At 45.9% G+C, this 19659-nt stretch overlaps 1 protein-coding gene across 2 annotated transcripts in view; it reads right to left on the reverse strand.

Annotated features, from left to right (window-relative positions):
* Positions 1-19659, reverse strand: part of SPOCK1 (SPARC (osteonectin), cwcv and kazal like domains proteoglycan 1) — a 560476-nt gene that overhangs the window by 128741 nt on the left and 412076 nt on the right. For both annotated transcript variants that reach the window (XM_024121302.3, XM_024121312.3), the window contains one exon: positions 10916-11042. In XM_024121302.3, the coding sequence (XP_023977070.1) occupies positions 10916-11042 (127 nt within the window). The remainder of the gene's footprint in view (positions 1-10915; positions 11043-19659) is intronic.

The following is a 19659-nucleotide window of genomic DNA, read 5'->3' on the forward strand; positions in this document are numbered from 1 at the left end:
CTTTTTATGGCTGAGTAATATTCCATTGTATATATGTGCCACATCTTCTTTATCCATTCATCTGTTGATGGACACTTAGGTTGCTTCCATGTCCTGGCTATTGTAAATAGAGCTGCAATGAACATTTTGGTACATGACTCTTTTTGAATTATGGTTTTCTCAGGGTATATGCCCAGTAGTGGGATTGCAGGGTCGTATGGTAGTTCTATTTGTAGTTTTTTAAGGAACCTCCATAATGTTCTCCATAGTGGCTGTATAAATTTACATTCCCACCAGCAGTGCAAGAGTGTTCCCTTTTCTCCACACCCTCTCCAGAACTCGGGGAAAACTGTTCTTTGGGACACAGGGTCTTCCCTGCTCCAGAAAGTCTGCTGTTCTGAGCACCTCACTGGACAGAACCCAGCATCGCAGGAAGGTGCCACCCTTGGCCCAAGGATGAAGCATTTCTATCTCATGCATTGTATATAAAGATGCAAAAATGTTTCAATTGTTTTAGAATGGGAGAAAACCACCAACTTGCTACGGTAAAAGGGAGATCATCATTTAAGTCATATCTCTCAATAGGCAGTTATGGTATCAATTCATGGTAAATTCTAACCCAGCTAAATATTCCCTCATTCTCTGACATAACATACAGGTCCTAGCCCAAGGCATAGAAAGTGAGATCAGCTTCTACGAGCATTACCCATATCTAGTACCGAAACGTTCTCTTGGAAAATGTCATGAATAAGTCTGACTGTACTCATTTGAGCAGTATGCCAACAGGGAATGTTTTGTTTGTTTGTTTAAGAAAAACAAAAGCAACATGAACCTGAACTTCATTAAAGTTTTTTGTAATGATTTAACTAGATTTATAGCACTGTGCATATTCATTCTGGCCAGGGACCCTTCTCTCTTCTAAAGGATTGGTTGGCAGAGATCTCATGTGCTTTGCAATTTTTTCCTAATCCTTCGTTTCATCTCCTGATGAGGTGAGGATGTGCATAATCGTGTTCAGGTAATTGCTTTATCAAATGGTTTAGTTGTGCATTCAACAGAACTGATGACAAGAAGGTTATTCTTCCTAATGTGTTTTTAACAAAAGCGCTAACTAATTACATGGCATTCTACTCAGGGCATTTGAGAAGAAGGCATGAAAACCCATTCTTCAAATCTTGGTTAAACACATGTTTGCGTATACAACATAGAAATAAGTGGTAAAATACTTAGCTGAATTGCTTCCTTCTGCTGTAACTTCATAACTAATCTGCATGTTGATGTAGACCATGTAAATTCTGAGGGTGCATTTCACCGTGGACGGTGTTTGAACATCTGTGCTTTCTGAAAATGTCACAATAACCATTTTACCTGAAAGTTTATCCTCGGGAGCCAAAAAGACTGTGTTATCTTGGCATGTTCCAAGAAGAAAGAAATGCTTAATAGAACTGAGGACAGATGTGCCTCATGATTAGAAGGAAGTATTACAACATTAGGCCAAATGGTTTAAAAGATTTCTGAATTAAAGTGGTGCTGAATCTACTTTATTTTGCACGAACTTTCTCTTTAGATCACTAACACGTCTGGTATGGACCTGTATTATATGCTCCTTTTTGCCTACCACTCCTAGAAACACAGTACACCTTAATACATTCTTACAGGCTCAAAAGCTAGTGGCATTTAGCTGAAGCCTTTAATGACACAAATACTTAACAATATTTGATATTTTAAAAGGTGATTATGCAGTACACTACTTTAAAATTTTTATTCAGTCCAGTAAATACTCTTTCCCTCTTCTTCTGGTAAAAAATACTACCCTTGATCATAGTGAAGGGTAGGGGTAAAGAGGGTCATGTTACCATAGTATTTGATTAAAGGATGGGCACATGATTCAAAAACAGCCAATTGGAATCCTTCCCTGGGATTGAAACACAGATACTGACAAATTTCTTTGCAGTTTCTAGGCTACAAGCAAATGAATCAGGGGCCATCAAAATCCATATTCCCTGCCAAGGGGAGAGAGCCTCTTGGCAGAATGAAGCCCAGCAGAGATGGACAAAGATGAGAAAGAATTTCCACACTGAATTTCCCCTTCTTTCTCTGAGGTCTGCCCACCCCAGTATACTTTCTAGCCTTCTGTGCCAGTAAATCTTCATTTTTTGATGAAGCCAAGTTTGAGTTCTGTTTCTGTCACTTGAAATCAAAAGCATCCTGATGATACAGCTGGTATTTTATATTACTTTTCAGATGGCATTTCCCTCGTAGAAGTAAAGACTGTCACTTGAGAACCAGACAGACCAGGGTTCCGATATCTACTCTGCTGCTAAGAGCTGTGTTGACCTTGGACAAAGTTTTGCAGCTTCAGTTTTCTCCTCTTTGAGACTATTAATAGCCCCTAACCTCAAAGGTTCATTGTGAGAATTAGATGGAATAATAGAGGAAGTAAAATAATACTGTGGCACTTAGTACAATATCACAGTACTTAATACATGTTCAACAATGAAGTACTATTGTTTTCTTGTTATTGTCACTGTCATTATTTAAAATATTACTATCGTAGAGACGGCTAGATTACTCCAATATTCACTCTATCCTTCTTAATAACAACACAACTCTCAAATTTCAGCTGGATATGGAGCTACCCAGAATAAACCCACATTTCCCAGCGTCCCTTGCAGCTCTGTGTAGCCCTGTGACTAAGTTGTGGCCAGTAGGATGTGAGCAGAAATGACACATGACTTCCAGACTGTGCCTCTTCCCTCACCTCCTTCCTACTGGCTGGGGCACAGCAGCCATCTTGGACCAAGAGGCAGAAGCTCAACAGTTCCAACTGTCAGGATGACAGAGCAACAAGGTAAAGGACGCTGGTCACTGACAGTCTGGAGGCAGCATATCAGCCCCAGGCTGCTTATCTTTAGAATGTCTACGTGAGAGAGAAATAAAACTGTATCCCGTTCAAGCCTCTGTTCCGTTTGAGTTTTTGCTATAGCAGCCAGAACTAATACACAGTAAACATCTTAAATATTATTTATACTTGTTCCTTCCAAAAACCCTGTGAAAGAGAAAAGGGGATGACATCCAAACAAGGGCAAGAACTCTATTTAAACTAATAGTTGAGGGTCTTCGTACTATGAACACTAGCTTCTCATTATCCAGTGATGTTTGGCCACCACAGACTGAAGAAAGGACAATGAAAATGAACAAGGCCTCAGGGGGAAAAGCAAAGTTGGGGCATCTGCCATGGGGAATTTGTCCCCAGACCTCCAACTGTTTAATGTATTAAAAAAAACTTGCTGAGAGTTGGTTAGATGCCACTGAGTATGTCTCCAAAGTCATAACACCTCTTGTGTTAGCTTTTTCTAAGCAACAGAAAATCAAAATAGTGAAGTCTACGACCCGACTCCCGCATCAGACCATTGGTGTCCATGTGGTCTATGGGCACACGACCCGACTTTTTTCTCCCTGCCTACCACCTGAGAGCATGCAGGATGGGGGCGGGGTATTTACTACTTCTTGGCCCTCCACAGGGCTGCCCAGATGGCAGTATCCAGTGTCTTGCCTAACTGCTGCCACACCTCTTGTTCCTGGGGCCGTGACCATGGCCATCGGGCTCCAGTTTCCTAATGCACAAAATGTGCAAATGCAAGCCTTCCACCTCAGTGTCCAATCATCTTCTCTTCTGCTTAGTCAGAAGTGAGGCCCTTGCCAATGAGCCATTTGCAAGTGAGGACAATTCTCACCCAGCAGGTTCTATGGAGGCAGGGCTATCTAAAAATGTCCCTGAAAATACCGACAGCCTCAACTCAGCCAAAAAGCAAAGAAGAGGAGCCGCACATAAAAACCACCCACGCCTGTCATGGATGCAGGGCCATAGAAGTCTGGGGAGACTAAGAAGACATACCGAGCTCGACGCTGTCTTGAGAAGGCTTAACAAATCCATGCCCTGGATTGGCTCTGACCCTCGGAACAGCCTGTGTGTGGGAAATGCCGGCCAACAGAGTCTCTATTTGCCAAGAACTTCAAACATGACCTTTACTTGGTGGCAATTGTTCGAAACCATTAAGACGACTCTGAAAATAATATAATCTGCAGCAACAATGTGTTGAAAGAAATGCCAACACTGTAAGGCAAGCTCTCTCTCCCCCTCCCTCGCGGGTGCGCACTCAGAACAGAGGAGAAGCATCTTCTTTCACAGCGCTCCTTAACTCTGCATCTCTCTTCTGCCTCTAGACAGAAATGAGCCATTTGCTAATTGTTTAACAGCTGTTAATGAACTAAACGTCGTGGGAGGAGGGGCAGAGCAGACGGGTGTTTGCCGGCTTGTTTGTCCATTCCCAGCAGCCGGGCTGATGCCAGAGAACAAGGTGAGCCGGGCTCCCAGGGCCACTGCAAGGGCCCTCGCCTCAGAGGTCAGGCCGTGCAGCTTCTGCCTGGACACGAGCAGTCCCAGCCCTGACGTCTGAGCTCTGGTTAGGTGGGTGCAGGGGGAGAGATGTCAAGGAAGTCCTTGTTAAAAGAGGCCCAGCCAGGAGACACCCACCAGGGCCAGAACCTGGAGCAGCAGGGACCTCCACTCCTGCCCCCTTCTGAGTTTCCAGGTCCCCAGCACCACTCCAGATCTGCTCACAGTTTTCCCAAACCGCTCTCCCCTCCACGGGGAGAGAAAGCTGAGATTGACCACCTTGAAGCCTGGGCTGGCCAGATTCCATCAGCCACAGTAATGCTTCCCTTCCTACAGGCAAAATTAGAAACTGGCAGCCAGGACCCCAGGAGCCTTCATCTTTCTACGCGGATAACAGCAGAGAAAGGAAAGGCACTCACAAACGATGGGGTCCCTCTGGTTTAGGCTGAGGCCACAAAGCTGCTGGCAAGAGCAACTGCAAGTCCCATTGGGATCCCGATGGTGAAGATGTCCTTCTATTGAGCTCAAAGCTAAAATGACTCTCTGTATTTGAAATTGAGACAGTCACCAAGTCCAGCTATGACTTCCTGAATGCCTCTTCAGACTGCTTCCTATCCATCTCTGCAACCACAATACAAGTCCAGGCTTCCAGGCTTGCCCAACCACTCCCATCCTGCAGCCAGTGTAAGCCAGTGAAAAAATAAAAGTCCTTAGTAAGACCCCCAGTTTTCTTAGGGTAAAGTGCAACCCCTCTCATTTGGGCTTCAAGGCCCCGGAAAAGTGGCCCCTGACGCTTTTCTAGCCTCATTTCTGTGTCTAGTTAACCCCCTGTCCCCAATCCCCATGCGACACTGCCACAGTGACACATTCACCGGTTCCTTCAGGAGGGTCTGTGCTTTGTCTCATCTCTTCAGCCCCCTCTTTCCTTTGATGAATGAACTCTCTATACCTTCCACCTCCATTCGTACTCCAGGCAACTCCTTCCAGCCTTAAGATCTCGATGAACCATCGCTTCCTCTAAGAAGACTAGTCACACCTCCAAACTGGCTGAGGAGGCCCTGTCCTGGGTCCTGCAGCACCCCGAACATCCCTTATCTGAACACCTATTTTAATGAAAGGACACTGCTTTGTAATTTGTCTACCTTCCTTGTAAGTTCCGTGAAAACTGGGGCTTCGTCTTCTGTCGTATCCCCAGTACTTAGCACAATGCGTGACACGGAGTGAGAAAGAATTCAATAAACACTTGCTGAATTTCTGGACTCCTTCAGTTTTCCTGGCCAGGAGAATGTGACCTCAGGGCAAGTTAAATGATAAGGGTGATCCTTACTACCTAGAAGCCCCGTCGAGGGGCAGGGTCTCTACCACATTCTCAAACCAGCTGCGGTGCTGGCCTCCACTTGCCTGTTCCCAGAGGGGAGTTTTCTGTTCCTTATCTTTTGTGAGTTATGCTTTGTAGAGTCTGAATATAGAGTCATTTATTGCCATGTAACATCTTATATCCCTTCATCTCAAGATGCTGTGCATTCCTGTGGATTTTATCTTTGATCTGGGGGAGTCACAGAGCTCTGAGTGGTGCCCCTGGTGCCAGGACACTGGAAGAGCCCTGCTACAGACAGAGGCTTCTAAATACTTCTCCACCCCCGTTCTAGGAGCTTCTGATGGTTCAGGGCCCAGAAGCAGAAAGCAAGCTTGTTTGATGGAACCTGAAGACAAACACCGGGCGTCAAGGACAGAGCTGATATCCACGCTCTTTCCTCACCCTGCTCCTGACGGTGTTCCCCACAGGCTTCAGATCCATCTGTGAAAGGGTGAGCACCTCCCCTGGAGGACTGTGATTATTTACTACAGATTTCCTTGATGATGATGGCACTGGGCTGCAATATATTTTTGCCGAAACTGATTTTTGTGAATGTGATTTATGACGTCAAATCACTTCCAGTTGTACATGCATCCTGCTCTCATCTGTCCTTTGTTTCTTGACCCCAATGACCCAAAAAAAGGCCATAACTCCAGGGAATGGGAAGTCACTTGTTCACTAACAGTTAACTCATTCACTCTATTAACTGCCCATCTACTGGTGGTCCTGCGACAGCTTTGTCTGTGAGACTAAAATGTGCTCTTGAACCTCAATAAAGAAGTGGCCATATGTTTAGGGGCAATAGCTAAATCACTCCAATACTGAACCCGACCAGGCTGAAATATCCCCCTTGGAAGGAAGTCTCATTGCACACCACGAGGGTTTAGAATTGGTCTTGGCTTCAGAGGTCTTGAGCAGTCAACACATGCCTTCAGCATGAGTCATTTGATTTTCTTTAGGAAAAAGAGAACGTCAACTTTCTAAAAGTGGATGGAAAACTAGGAGATTAATGTTAAAAACCAACACCCACACCATTTTCCACTGCACTGCTGCCCCTCCACCATCCTCTTCCCTTTGTTTTAACTGGAAGCAGGTGATCACAGATATCCAGGCAAGAGACTCTGAGTGTCAAATTCTGCCACTGGCCTTGACTCTTTGGGCCTCAGTCTACCCCACATGGAGGATGGGGAGAAAGGCACTACAAGTTCTGATAAGAAGGCATTAGGTCTCTTCTTTTGCTCCAAGAAAAGACAGCTGACCAGGTCTGGGAAACTCAGGACTGAGGCAGGTACAGGAATTCAAGGGCACTAGAGGAATAGCAGGCTGGGCCAGACTTTGGGGCTCTGCCCAGCAGTATCCGGAAGCCATTCCTCTTTTGAAAAATCATTGCAAAAGAGCCTTCCAAATCCAGATCCTGCCTCTTAAACAAGCTAGTTATCACTACCTGTAAGCAGGCAACCTTCTCTAACCCAAAAGGCCAACTTTCCTGCTCAAACTGCAGGGGAGCCCTGACCAGCAAACATTTGCAGAGACATTCCCTGGGCAGCTGACAGCATTTCAAGCCACATCTGACAGGTTATGACTGCTCCTTGTAGCTCAGGGGTCATGGGGAGCTGGCATTTGAAGCTCCTTCTGCGAATGAGAGACAGGCGAGCGGGCAGGTTGTTGCTGGAGTTTGATATGCAATGTGCCACTTGCCCAAACAGCCCTGATCACTCACTGACATTTCATGGCTCGTCTCTAATCGCAGGCTCCAGGATCAGACAGTTCACTCCAGAGGTGGAGGGAATAACTGAACAGCACAAACTGGATCTTCACAAAGACAGAATCATTGCAAAGATCCTCTCTCTGCCAGGGCTCCAGGCTGGGTGTTTAGCTAAGCAACTTGGCCCAGGCTGGGGATGGCTTATTTCTCTCAATCACTAACCTCTCGGCAACCCCTTCACTCAAATCCCGGAAGGGTTGCACAGACTGGAATCTCACCATTCCTTCTCAGCTGGAGTCCTCAGTGGCTCTTCTCTCTTATCCGTGATACTGAGCACCCACTCTGTGTCCTGTGCTTGGTGAAGGTAGACAGGCATTGTTTCTACCTCTAGGACCAAACACACTCTTAAGTCTGCCACTTAAGGCAGACATGGGCAAGAAGGCACTTACAGTAGCAAGTGTCCTGCAAGCCTGGCATTGCCTGACCACCTGCTTACTTCCCAAGTTTTGGCTGAATGTCTCCTCTTGGACTGTCCTCACATCCGCCCTCTCCTCCTCATCTCCTGTGCCTCTCCCCTCACTGTCACAGCCACCAATAGGGCATCCTCTTAGTTCTTCAAACTCATCATCCTGCCTTAGAGCCTTGGCCTATGCTATTTCCTCTATCTAGAACATTCTACCAATGCCCCCTCTCAGAGTTTAAAGGACACCTCCTCAGAAGCGCCTTCTCAGCAGGCAACCTTCTCTAACACAAAAAGCCAACTTTACTGCTCAAACTGCAGGGGGGCCCTGACCAGCAAACATTTGCAGAGACATTCCCTGGGCAACTGGCAGCATCTCAAGCCACATCTGACAGGTTACGACTTCTCCTTGTAGCTCGGGGGTCAGGGGGAGCTGGCATTTGAAGCTATAAAGCACTCTGTCTCTCTTTCAGAGCACCACATGTATTTCCTTGGTACCAGTTACCAAAATTTGAAGTTACCTATTTATTTGTTTGGTCAGTTATTTCTGTCTGTCTCCCCTACCAGAGTGTAACCTCCAAGTGAGCAGGGATGGCGTCGGTCTGGTTCCCCCCTGCCCTTCCATGCTCTGCACAGTGCCTAGAACAATGATAAGTGTCCAAGAGATAGTTCCTGGACAAAGGAATGAAGGATCTGTCTAGAGTAGGTGATTACGGAGACAGACTCTGGAGGGCTTTGCTGTTGACGGTGAAGGGTCTCAGCTTAGTTGCAACTGCAAGAGGAGAGCTATCCATACATTTTAAGTGGGGGAGACGTACAAACAGACTTTTATTGCAGAATTACCCTCACCTCTTACGTCATGTGGAAGTGGATTTGGGGGGACGGGGAAAGGCAGACTGGAGGTAGAGTCCCATTAGGAGGTGTCTATAAAAACCAAAGTCCTCACTACTCAAAGTGTGGTCCGTGGACCAGCAGCATGGACGTCACCTGGGAACTTGTTAGAAATGCAGAATCTCAGGCGCCACATCAGACCTGCTCTGTCATAATCTGCATTTTAACAGAATCTCCAGGCAATTGTTCACATACCTAGAAGCTGGGCTTTAGGTGAAAGACAATGATGGCCTGATCTGCCTTCGGGGAGTGGGGGACAGATCTGAGTCATCAATGTTATTATAAATGCACTAGTCCAGACAGTGCAGGGTGTTAGAAGCAAGCCTGCGGTTCCTTCGGGGTCAGGGAGAGACGCGAAGCGGGGATGTTAGGCACACTCAGCCAAGCTGGGCTGAGCTACGGAGCCAGGACGTTCTGGCTGTGGCCCTGGGCAGAGAAGCCGTAATTCACACTGCAGGTCTGACGTTGGGGAGGTATGGCTTACTGACTCTGGCCGTGAAGAAGAGCCAACTTTTTTATTTCCACTCTATCATAAGTTTCCCCAGCACCTGGCACAGAGCCTGGTGCATAAGAAGGGCTCTAGTGATACCTGTTGAAAGAACAAAGGAACTACCAAGCAGTAATTATGATACTGATATCCTAAAGCAGCTTACACGGGTCTGGGTGCAAGCTAGATGAACCTTCTGGCTTCCCGTTTTGTTATATATATTCCCTTTGGTTAGAAAACTGTGAAAATGCGAGAGAATAAAAATCTACTTTCAGTGAATAAAAGTACATGACTCACTCTTTCGGTGAATAATAATACATGATTATTATTATTACTTGTAATAATCCTAATAAGCTTCTGAGGACAGCAGGCAGTGAGGGACCCCCAGGCCTATGCAATCTCCACAGTGTAAAGGTCAGGATGGTGAGGGGATCGCAGAGAACAGAAGCTATGTGTGCAGTGGGGGAGGGACAGAGGTGGGACCAGAGTAAAGGCCCAAGCCCAAGGACCACAAGGCAACGTGGCCACAAGTGACCAGGGAGTCACCAGTTACAACTCTCATCAGCCCCAGACTCCCTTCTGCAAATGATCCCTACAGGGAAAAGAAGAAGAGAGATAAAAGCGGTGCAGCTCTGGCTGGAGGGGATGGGAGAGTCAGAGCCCCACTCCTCGCCCCCCCACCCTGTCTCAGACACGCACACACAACTCTTCACGCCCAGCACTAAGGGTGTGGGAGCGGGTGCTGATTTATACTTGTTGAATATAAGCAAACCCTTGTTGTTGAATAAGCAAACCCTTGTCGATTCTGTGGTTTCTTTTGTTCATTATCCCACCGAAATGTACCCATTCCCAAACACAAATGGACAACCTTAGCCCAAGGACACTGTCTGTAGTTCCAAGAACAAATGGTCACCTCCTTCCTCCACCCTAGTGATCCCTGCTTCCCTGCCTGCAATTCCTTTTATTAGAGCCCAGATGAAATGCTCCTCCTCTGTGAAACTTCTCCTCCTTGCTCCAGTAAGAATAAACAGACCCACTTTATGCCTAGTCCCTTTTTCTATGAAACCATTTTCTCTTCACTGGTTTGAGTTAAAATGACCTGTCACCATACTAGCAACCCTGCCCCACGCCCCCGCATTAGACTGTAAGCCCTGAAGTCCCCAGAGAAAGGAACAGCAGCCTCTCTAGCCCCAGGACCTGGTGTTGTGCTGGATACATTCTAGATACACAATAAATGCAGCTTAAATGTGTGCCGACATCATACACCTCCCTATCACCATGCTGTCTGTAAGGCAGACATCCTGGGCCTCCCTCACATCTTTGCTCCCCATCAGCTGAGCTTTGGAACAGCTTACTTCCTCACTTTCTCCAGGAAGCTGGCCTAGATTCACTTCAGGATCACACACCACTCTCAGAATCACCCTTTCCCTAAGCCCTTGATCACTCCAGTTACATAGGAGAGAATACTTTTATCTTGTCTCTTAGGCCAAAGAGTCTGTTCATGTGGCAGCTTCTCAAGGGCAAGCCCCGAAGTCCACTGAGATTCACAGGCCCCAGTTTTGGCCCAGAGAGCCTTGTCAGAACAAACAGACACAGAGTACTTTTTGATGACAAAAAAGAGAACGAAGAAGACCGACCTTGGACGTATAGGTGTGGCCGTCGGAGCCGCAGACCATGGCTGACTGTGCCGTGGGACAGGGCTTGCACTTGACCAAATTCGAAGGTCCAACCCAGTGTCTGTGGGCTACATTCCCCTTCTTTTGCCTGAGGATGAAAAAAAGAGGGCATAAGGTAACTGAAGCTCCAGTCTCCATGGTCTTCCCTCCAGGTTACCTGGATAAAGGCCAAATAAATAAGGGCTGGTCAAACAGCCAGGGCACATCCTGAAGGCCCCTGGCTAGCACCCTCATTTGTTCCAACTTGCTGACAGGGGGCAGGAGACAGTTCCAAAAGCCTAGGTTCAATCCACCAGATGGATAGAGGAAAGCAATGTGGCCATTAAAAATGTTGTAAACACATGACTTATTGACATGAAGAGACATTCACAACACACTAAAAAGACAATGAGAGAATGACTCCATCAGCTTCTCCAGCGCCCCATCTGGGGTGTGGCAGATCACAGGTGCCCCCAAATAGAACCCAGAGCCTCAGACGCCTCCGGGGCCGACCAGCAGCCTCTGAGTGGAAGGGTGCAGACACAACTCAGAGAACAGTCTAGATAGAAATGCATCTCCAAACACAACCAAATGACTTTATCACAGCTGTGGAAAACCATCTCTGGATATGTTTTAAAGCAATTTCAGTCCGGCTTTCAATTTGCCATTCGATAGCGCAGTTCTGAGGTGATGTCACTTTCAACTGCTAAAATCATCATAATTCTACTCTTTCATTCCAGCTCCAGTCTCCCCCTATCCTAACCTTTGTCATAATGATAAATGGTGCTATTAGGATGGCTTATGTCGATGGAAGGAACGCCATCACCATATCATAAACCACCGAAATAAAGGCCTGCAGTTACGGCCTCCCTTTCTCTCTTAGTTGAGGCTGCTTTCCCAGCAAACCACTGAAAGGCACTCTCCCAGCTGAGGGGTGAGTTCTGGGTGGAGGACAAGTGAGTGTGAGCTGCCCATCAATCAGGCAGGTACTGTGCCCTTGCAGTGCTTTGCTCTGGCAGTCCTGTGAGGTGCTTATTCAGGTGCTAGAGTCAGAAAACACAGGTTTAAAAGTCAGCTCTGGCTCTTACAGTGTGATCACAGCAGGATATTTCACCCTGTAAATCTCAGTTTCCTTATCTGTAAAATGGGGGTGGGAGGTGGGGGGGGGCTGGGAATAGTATCTCCTTCAGGGGGATGGTATGAGGATTGAAATGAGTTGATGTTATGTAAACAACTCAGTATAATGCCTGGAAAATAGGAAGCAACAAAATTGGTACCTGCTGTTATCATTATTATTTGTCCCAATAGATGGAGGTATAAGTACCGTTGCCATAGAAATATGACTTAATTCTAAAACCCTGGGTTTGGAATGGTGCTGAACTCCCCAGAACTCATGGGCCCCAAGAAGGACATCTTTTCTGCCAGGTGTGGAATGGATCTCCAGCTCCTCAGGAATTGGGGTTTGGCATCTGACATAACCTACCTCTTCCAAATGAAGGAAAGTGAGAAAGAAATGGCACCCACCAACTTGGTTCTTATCCTACCTCAAACCTGCCCCAGTGATCTGGGGGAGGCAGTAAGAGGAGGAAGGTCTGTTTGGGGAACTGCCTTGGAGGCTGACATCGAGAGGAGGACCACGTACCCACAGCACAACACTTGGAGCCATCAGGGATCCCAGGCTGGACGGGTTGTAGGGCTGAGCCTGTCTGACCAATGAACTGGTAGAGGAAGTCCTACGAGGGCACTTGGAGATGGCCTGGTCCAGATGACTCATTTTCCTAACAGAAGCAACTAAAGCCAAGCTGGGGAAGAGTCTTGCCCACAGTGATGGAGACAACGGGTGGCTAGGTGCATGGTAACATTCACGCTGCTGCAGTGTGTCCAGGGATGACTCTTCTTTAACCCATCTCAGTCCCACCTAGATGAGTAGCCTGAAAATTTGCTGGGGCACCTGCATGTTTGTCACTGGGCCTCCTCTCTCCAATGCCTCCCCACTTCCAGAGCAGCTACCCACCTTGTCCCTGCCTCTCTGTCTGGAATAGAAACATCTACTGTTTGCATTTCTAAATTACAGGGACATGAGGTCTCCTATTATCCTTAACCAAACACACTTTCTTCTTTCAAGGTGTGTCCTGGACTACTGAAAAGGGGATTGTAGGGGATGGGATGCCATGCAGCAGACAAGCCGGCTGTTGGCACAGGGTTAATCTCAGAGGACGTGATTCCTTTAGAAGAACACCACACATTTATCATCATTCGCAGAGCAGACTGTCTGATGCTGATAATGAATCAGCAAGTACAGGCAGCAGTTCTGGCATCTGGCAGCCCTTCTCCTGGGTCAGTCCCCAGCGTGCATTGCCACAACTGAAGCAATTCTTGTTCTGAGTTCCCAGAAAGCGGCAATAAAGTCCAAAGAGTGGGCAGCTTTGCTGGAGCAGACATAACCGTGTGCAATGATGCCCCAGAGGAAGGAAGCCTGAAGGAGCTCAGCCAAAGGCAGACAAGGGAGAAGTGAACACTGAGCCACTGGCTTTGAGGAAAAGACAGAACTACCCATTAATCACCAGCTAGTGGTGGCTTCTCCTTGTCTCTGGACCTGAACTTCACTATCAAGCGCATTAAGGGGAGGCAAAGAGGTGAAGCTGGCCAGTGCTTCCTAGTGGGCCTGGTGCATCAAGGATGCTCGATATATCCTTATTGGGTGAGTGGGTGGTACCCTGCATGCTGACCACTGCAGTGGTTACTAGCAGTTAATCACAAAATCACAGACTATTGAGCCAGAAGATACCTTAAAATGAACCTAGTCTAAGAACTTTATTTTATAAATGAGGAATTGGACACACAGAGCAGAAGGGAACTGCCCAGTGTCACAAAGAAATATGGCCAAGTTCCTCCATATAGATGTCAGGTTGAAGTTATCCTGAAAATGATTGCATTGCTCTAGGACCATTTTAATTCCCCTATTTTGGCATCTATAGTCACCATCAGGGCTCAGTTTTATAAATAAAATCCCCGTGAAACACTGTCCTTGACTCTGCACCTGCAGTGGAGAAAGCTCTCTCTCATACCTGATGCCAGGTGGTCATGGATTATGCCTATAGGAGGAACCGCGTCTGACTTCTCCTGGGATGCCTTGGGGACTAGAGGTACAAAGGCCAAGCCATTCTGAGTTTTCCCAATTCTAATGAGACAAACATACCTATTATATCCAGGCAAACCCAGGTGTCCCTTACCCCACTAGGACCCTAGCGGAGACGGCACCCAAACCCATAGTCTCTGTCCAGAGGCCAAATTACACAAAGTAATGTACAAGTATATGTGAGCCCAAGGAGAGGCATAACTTCCCTGGTTATTGTGTGTATATTTCAATCTCCACAATTCAGTGCAAACCATAAAAAATAACCAACCCATTCGAGGCAAGGGACTAAGCTTTCTGGTTCTAAGATATTTCACTTCTTGAGTCAATGAAGAGTGAAATCCAATGAAGGTGTCTTGATGGGATTGCTATTCCCAATGTCAGAGACATTCATCAACTGGGGCGACACAAGCAATTTAGTCCAGGAGGCAGGTCCTGCCAGCCTTCCCTTTGGCCACAGAGCCCTAACTCCACCTCAGCCTGGCTGGTGCTGCGGGCAGCCACACCTACCCTACACACAGCACGGCACAGAAAATCCCAACCGACAAGATGGAGAGCAGAAAGACAATCGGAAGATCACCGGCATTGCTTACTCTCTTTCGCTCAGTTGCTTATTCTTGATCCTTTTTTTTTAAGTTTACCAAAATTCCCAGCATGTATGTTTTTGAAGCAGAGCGATGATTCTTAAGTCCAAATCTGGTGATGCGACTCCCATGCTTTAATTCTCCATCTTCTCCCCACCTCCTAGGGCGTCGCCTGAACTCCTAGTTTTGCTGTTAAACTGACTGAGCCTGTCTTCACTGGGTCACTGTCTGTCTGCTTCCCTCTCCAACCTCCCTGCCACACACACATCCATGTATACAACACATACCTATGCATGCACATACACACACACCCATGCACACGCACCCATGCACACAATGTGCACACACACACACACCACCAATGCCAAATATTTTTTCTCCAGCCACCCTTTGCTACTTCCCAGAGGCCACCAAAGGGCTCTATACCCCTGTGCCATCGTGTGAGTTTTTTCCAGATCTGAAACACCTTCATTCCCACCCACGTTTCTCCCCTCCAACCCTCTCTGCCTCATAGGGCCTCCTTCAAGGCTCAGTTCAAAAATCTCCTCCTCCAGGAAGTCTCCGGGGGCCCTTCCACAGGCAGGCAGGCTGCACTCTCAGCCCAGCATGGTCCTGTGGTCACTTCTGCTCAGGATCCCCTACTAGTCTCCAAGCAAGCACCTTGATTTGACTGGACCAAATGTTAATACGCTACTATGATTCAGACAGGACCTGGCATACACCCAAGCTAAAAGCCTTGGAGCCCATCCTGGACACCTCCCTTCCCTGCCCTCACCACTTCTCCCCATCACTCAGGTCCTACTGATTCTATCTCCAGCCAGCCTTATCAGCCCCTTACATGTGCCATGCAGACTCAAGTCTGTATTGACTTGGTAAACGCTTTCTACCTACAGCGCAAATATCTGCCCCTTGTCTAAGCTGCAAATCGACTGCTTTCCATGAAGTTTCTCCTCCCCCTGGGGGCCCTACCCCAAGCAGAATTAACCATGACATTATTTGTCCCAACACACACCTTGTTCAGACCCAACTGTGACAGTCACCACAGCACAAAGCAGTTCATTTTACTTCTATCTTCCTCAATAGACGGTACACTCCTCAAGGGTAGTGGCTGCGTCTTAATCATATATGTGCTCCTGGTGCTTGGAAACATGGTTGACCCTTAACACATGGGTGTGCTCAGTGAAATAAGTGAATTTATTAATTTGGACTTTTAGAACTGTCTCCTTGTATTTCTGGAAATTATTAGCACTAACCAGAAGACAAAAATCGCATGTTGTTTAAGCAGTAAGAATTCGACCGACTAAGAAATCCTAATTCAGACTTGAAAAAAACAATTAGCAAATATGTCTGAAGACAGCAGAAAAGTGGGAAGGGAGGACTCTCCTGTGTTTCTGAGGGCTGAGGGACCCCCATCCTCTTGAAGTGAGATTGTCTCCAAAGCTGGGGGAGGACCTCCGAGACAGAGCTTCCAAATTCCCAACTGAGAGTAATTTTCAAACTCAGGAACGAGAAATGAGAATTCTCAAGAACTCTCGAGAATTGCTGAAATTATAAGTTTTTCTGTTTTCTCAATACTATATTTATGTATTTTTTAAAAACAAATAGGAAATATTAAGTTTAGTAGTATTTATAAAGAAATGTAGCTTAAAGTGAAAATTCAAATACTAGAAATCACCAGCAAACATGATTGGGTAGTATTCAAGTAATGTGTTATTTGGATCTTCTAGCAAGTTAACAGCACTGCACAGAATCACATGTTGATACTTGTTCTAAAACTAGTTTTTGGAACACCACTCGGAGGATTTCTGTAAGGTACACTATGCAAATGCATTTATTAATATTCATTTTATTTACAAGAGCAACTCACCACTGGCAGCATAGTGGATGACAACCACATTCTTATAAGACGGCAATAGCTACAGGCAAGACAGACCAGATCATGACTGCTCTTTCCTGTCCTAGTTCCTGGAAACGTCAACCTTAACCTTCAGGTCCACACGTCAGCATTTCCTGCTCTTGCTTCCCACTGGACCCTGCCACTCTTCACTCAGAGAGCCCTACCCTCACCAATCAAGGCAAGTCCCAAATCCTGCCACTTCCCCAGCTGAGAAGCAAGGGTATCTTTGATGACATGAGTTGTGACCCAGTATTTCACATGACCATGGGCAGAGTAGGGCCATAATCAGGGCCCACAGTAAAAGTGTCAGAACAAAGACTTCTGAGAACTTTTTTCCAGCAATCAATACAAATGCAGGTATAAATTTCCTGATATCAATCCCACAGGATGAAATTCAACAAAGTGTATCAAAAATATTTGAATGATGCAGTGGGGGTAGGAGCTGCAGCTGTATAGAACTGCTGACATTTTTTTCAAATTTTAAAAAAATTTTATTTATTTATTTTTGGCTGCTTTGGGTCTTTGTTGCGGTGCACAGGCTTCTCATTGCGGTGGCTTCTCTTGTTGTGGAGCACAGGCCCTAAGCACACAGGCTTCAGTAGTTGTGGCTTGTGGGCTCAGTAGCTGTGGCACCCGGGCTTAGTTGCTCCGCAGCATGTGGGATCTTCCCGGACTAGGGCTCGAACCCAAGTCCCCTGCCTTGGCAGGCGGAGTCTTAACCACTGCGCCACCAGGGAAGTCCTTTCTTCAGTTATTGAAGAAGACAAGACCCCTTCACTTTATTTAATACAGTGTGCATTCTAACATGTTTGCATAACTGTTGACAGAACTGTTTTACTCTGCATATGAACAGCTGGTAAAAGAGAAAAGCAATTCCAGGTCACAAATAGTATCAGCAGCACTCCAGTTCTTCCTTTTTTTTTTTTTTCCATGATTTTTTTTAACATCTTTATTGGAGTATAATTGCTTTACAATGGTGTGTTAGTTTCTGCTTTATAACAAAGTGAATCAGTTATACATATACATATATTCCCATATCTCTTCCCTCTTGCATCTCCCTCCCTCCCACCCCGCTTTCTACCTACAGCGCAAATATCTGCCCCTTGTCTAAGCTGCAAATCGACTGCTTTCCATGAAGTTTCTCCTCCCCCTGGGGGCCCTACCCCAAGCAGAATTAACCATGACATTATTTGTCCCAACACACACCTTGTTCAGACCCAACTGTGACAGTCACCACAGCACAAAGCAGTTCATTTTACTTCTATCTTCCTCAATAGACGGTACACTCCTCAAGGGTAGTGGCTGCGTCTTAATCATATATGTGCTCCTGGTGCTTGGAAACATGGTTGACCCTTAACACATGGGTGTGCTCAGTGAAATAAGTGAATTTATTAATTTGGACTTTTAGAACTGTCTCCTTGTATTTCTGGAAATTATTAGCACTAACCAGAAGACAAAAATCGCATGTTGTTTAAGCAGTAAGAATTCGACCGACTAAGAAATCCTAATTCAGACTTGAAAAAAACAATTAGCAAATATGTCTGAAGACAGCAGAAAAGTGGGAAGGGAGGACTCTCCTGTGTTTCTGAGGGCTGAGGGACCCCCATCCTCTTGAAGTGAGATTGTCTCCAAAGCTGGGGGAGGACCTCCGAGACAGAGCTTCCAAATTCCCAACTGAGAGTAATTTTCAAACTCGGGAACGAGAAATGAGAATTCTCAAGAACTCTCGAGAATTGCTGAAATTATAAGTTTTTCTGTTTTCTCAATACTATATTTATGTATTTTTTAAAAACAAATAGGAAATATTAAGTTTAGTAGTATTTATAAAGAAATGTAGCTTAAAGTGAAAATTCAAATACTAGAAATCACCAGCAAACATGATTGGGTAGTATTCAAGTAATGTGTTATTTGGATCTTCTAGCAAGTTAACAGCACTGCACAGAATCACATGTTGATACTTGTTCTAAAACTAGTTTTTGGAACACCACTCGGAGGATTTCTGTAAGGTACACTATGCAAATGCATTTATTAATATTCATTTTATTTACAAGAGCAACTCACCACTGGCAGCATAGTGGATGACAACCACATTCTTATAAGACGGCAATAGCTACAGGCAAGACAGACCAGATCATGACTGCTCTTTCCTGTCCTAGTTCCTGGAAACGTCAACCTTAACCTTCAGGTCCACACGTCAGCATTTCCTGCTCTTGCTTCCCACTGGACCCTGCCACTCTTCACTCAGAGAGCCCTACCCTCACCAATCAAGGCAAGTCCCAAATCCTGCCACTTCCCCAGCTGAGAAGCAAGGGTATCTTTGATGACATGAGTTGTGACCCAGTATTTCACATGACCATGGGCAGAGTAGGGCCATAATCAGGGCCCACAGTAAAAGTGTCAGAACAAAGACTTCTGAGAACTTTTTTCCAGCAATCAATACAAATGCAGGTATAAATTTCCTGATATCAATCCCACAGGATGAAATTCAACAAAGTGTATCAAAAATATTTGAATGATGCAGTGGGGGTAGGAGCTGCAGCTGTATAGAACTGCTGACATTTTTTTCAAATTTTAAAAAAATTTTATTTATTTATTTTTGGCTGCTTTGGGTCTTTGTTGCGGTGCACAGGCTTCTCATTGCGGTGGCTTCTCTTGTTGTGGAGCACAGGCCCTAAGCACACAGGCTTCAGTAGTTGTGGCTTGTGGGCTCAGTAGCTGTGGCACCCGGGCTTAGTTGCTCCGCAGCATGTGGGATCTTCCCGGACTAGGGCTCGAACCCAAGTCCCCTGCCTTGGCAGGCGGAGTCTTAACCACTGCGCCACCAGGGAAGTCCTTTCTTCAGTTATTGAAGAAGACAAGACCCCTTCACTTTATTTAATACAGTGTGCATTCTAACATGTTTGCATAACTGTTGACAGAACTGTTTTACTCTGCATATGAACAGCTGGTAAAAGAGAAAAGCAATTCCAGGTCACAAATAGTATCAGCAGCACTCCAGTTCTTCCTTTTTTTTTTTTTTCCATGATTTTTTTTAACATCTTTATTGGAGTATAATTGCTTTACAATGGTGTGTTAGTTTCTGCTTTATAACAAAGTGAATCAGTTATAC

Source organism: Physeter macrocephalus, chromosome 8, assembly GCF_002837175.3.
Source record: "Physeter macrocephalus isolate SW-GA chromosome 8, ASM283717v5, whole genome shotgun sequence".
NCBI lineage: Eukaryota > Metazoa > Chordata > Mammalia > Artiodactyla > Physeteridae > Physeter > Physeter macrocephalus.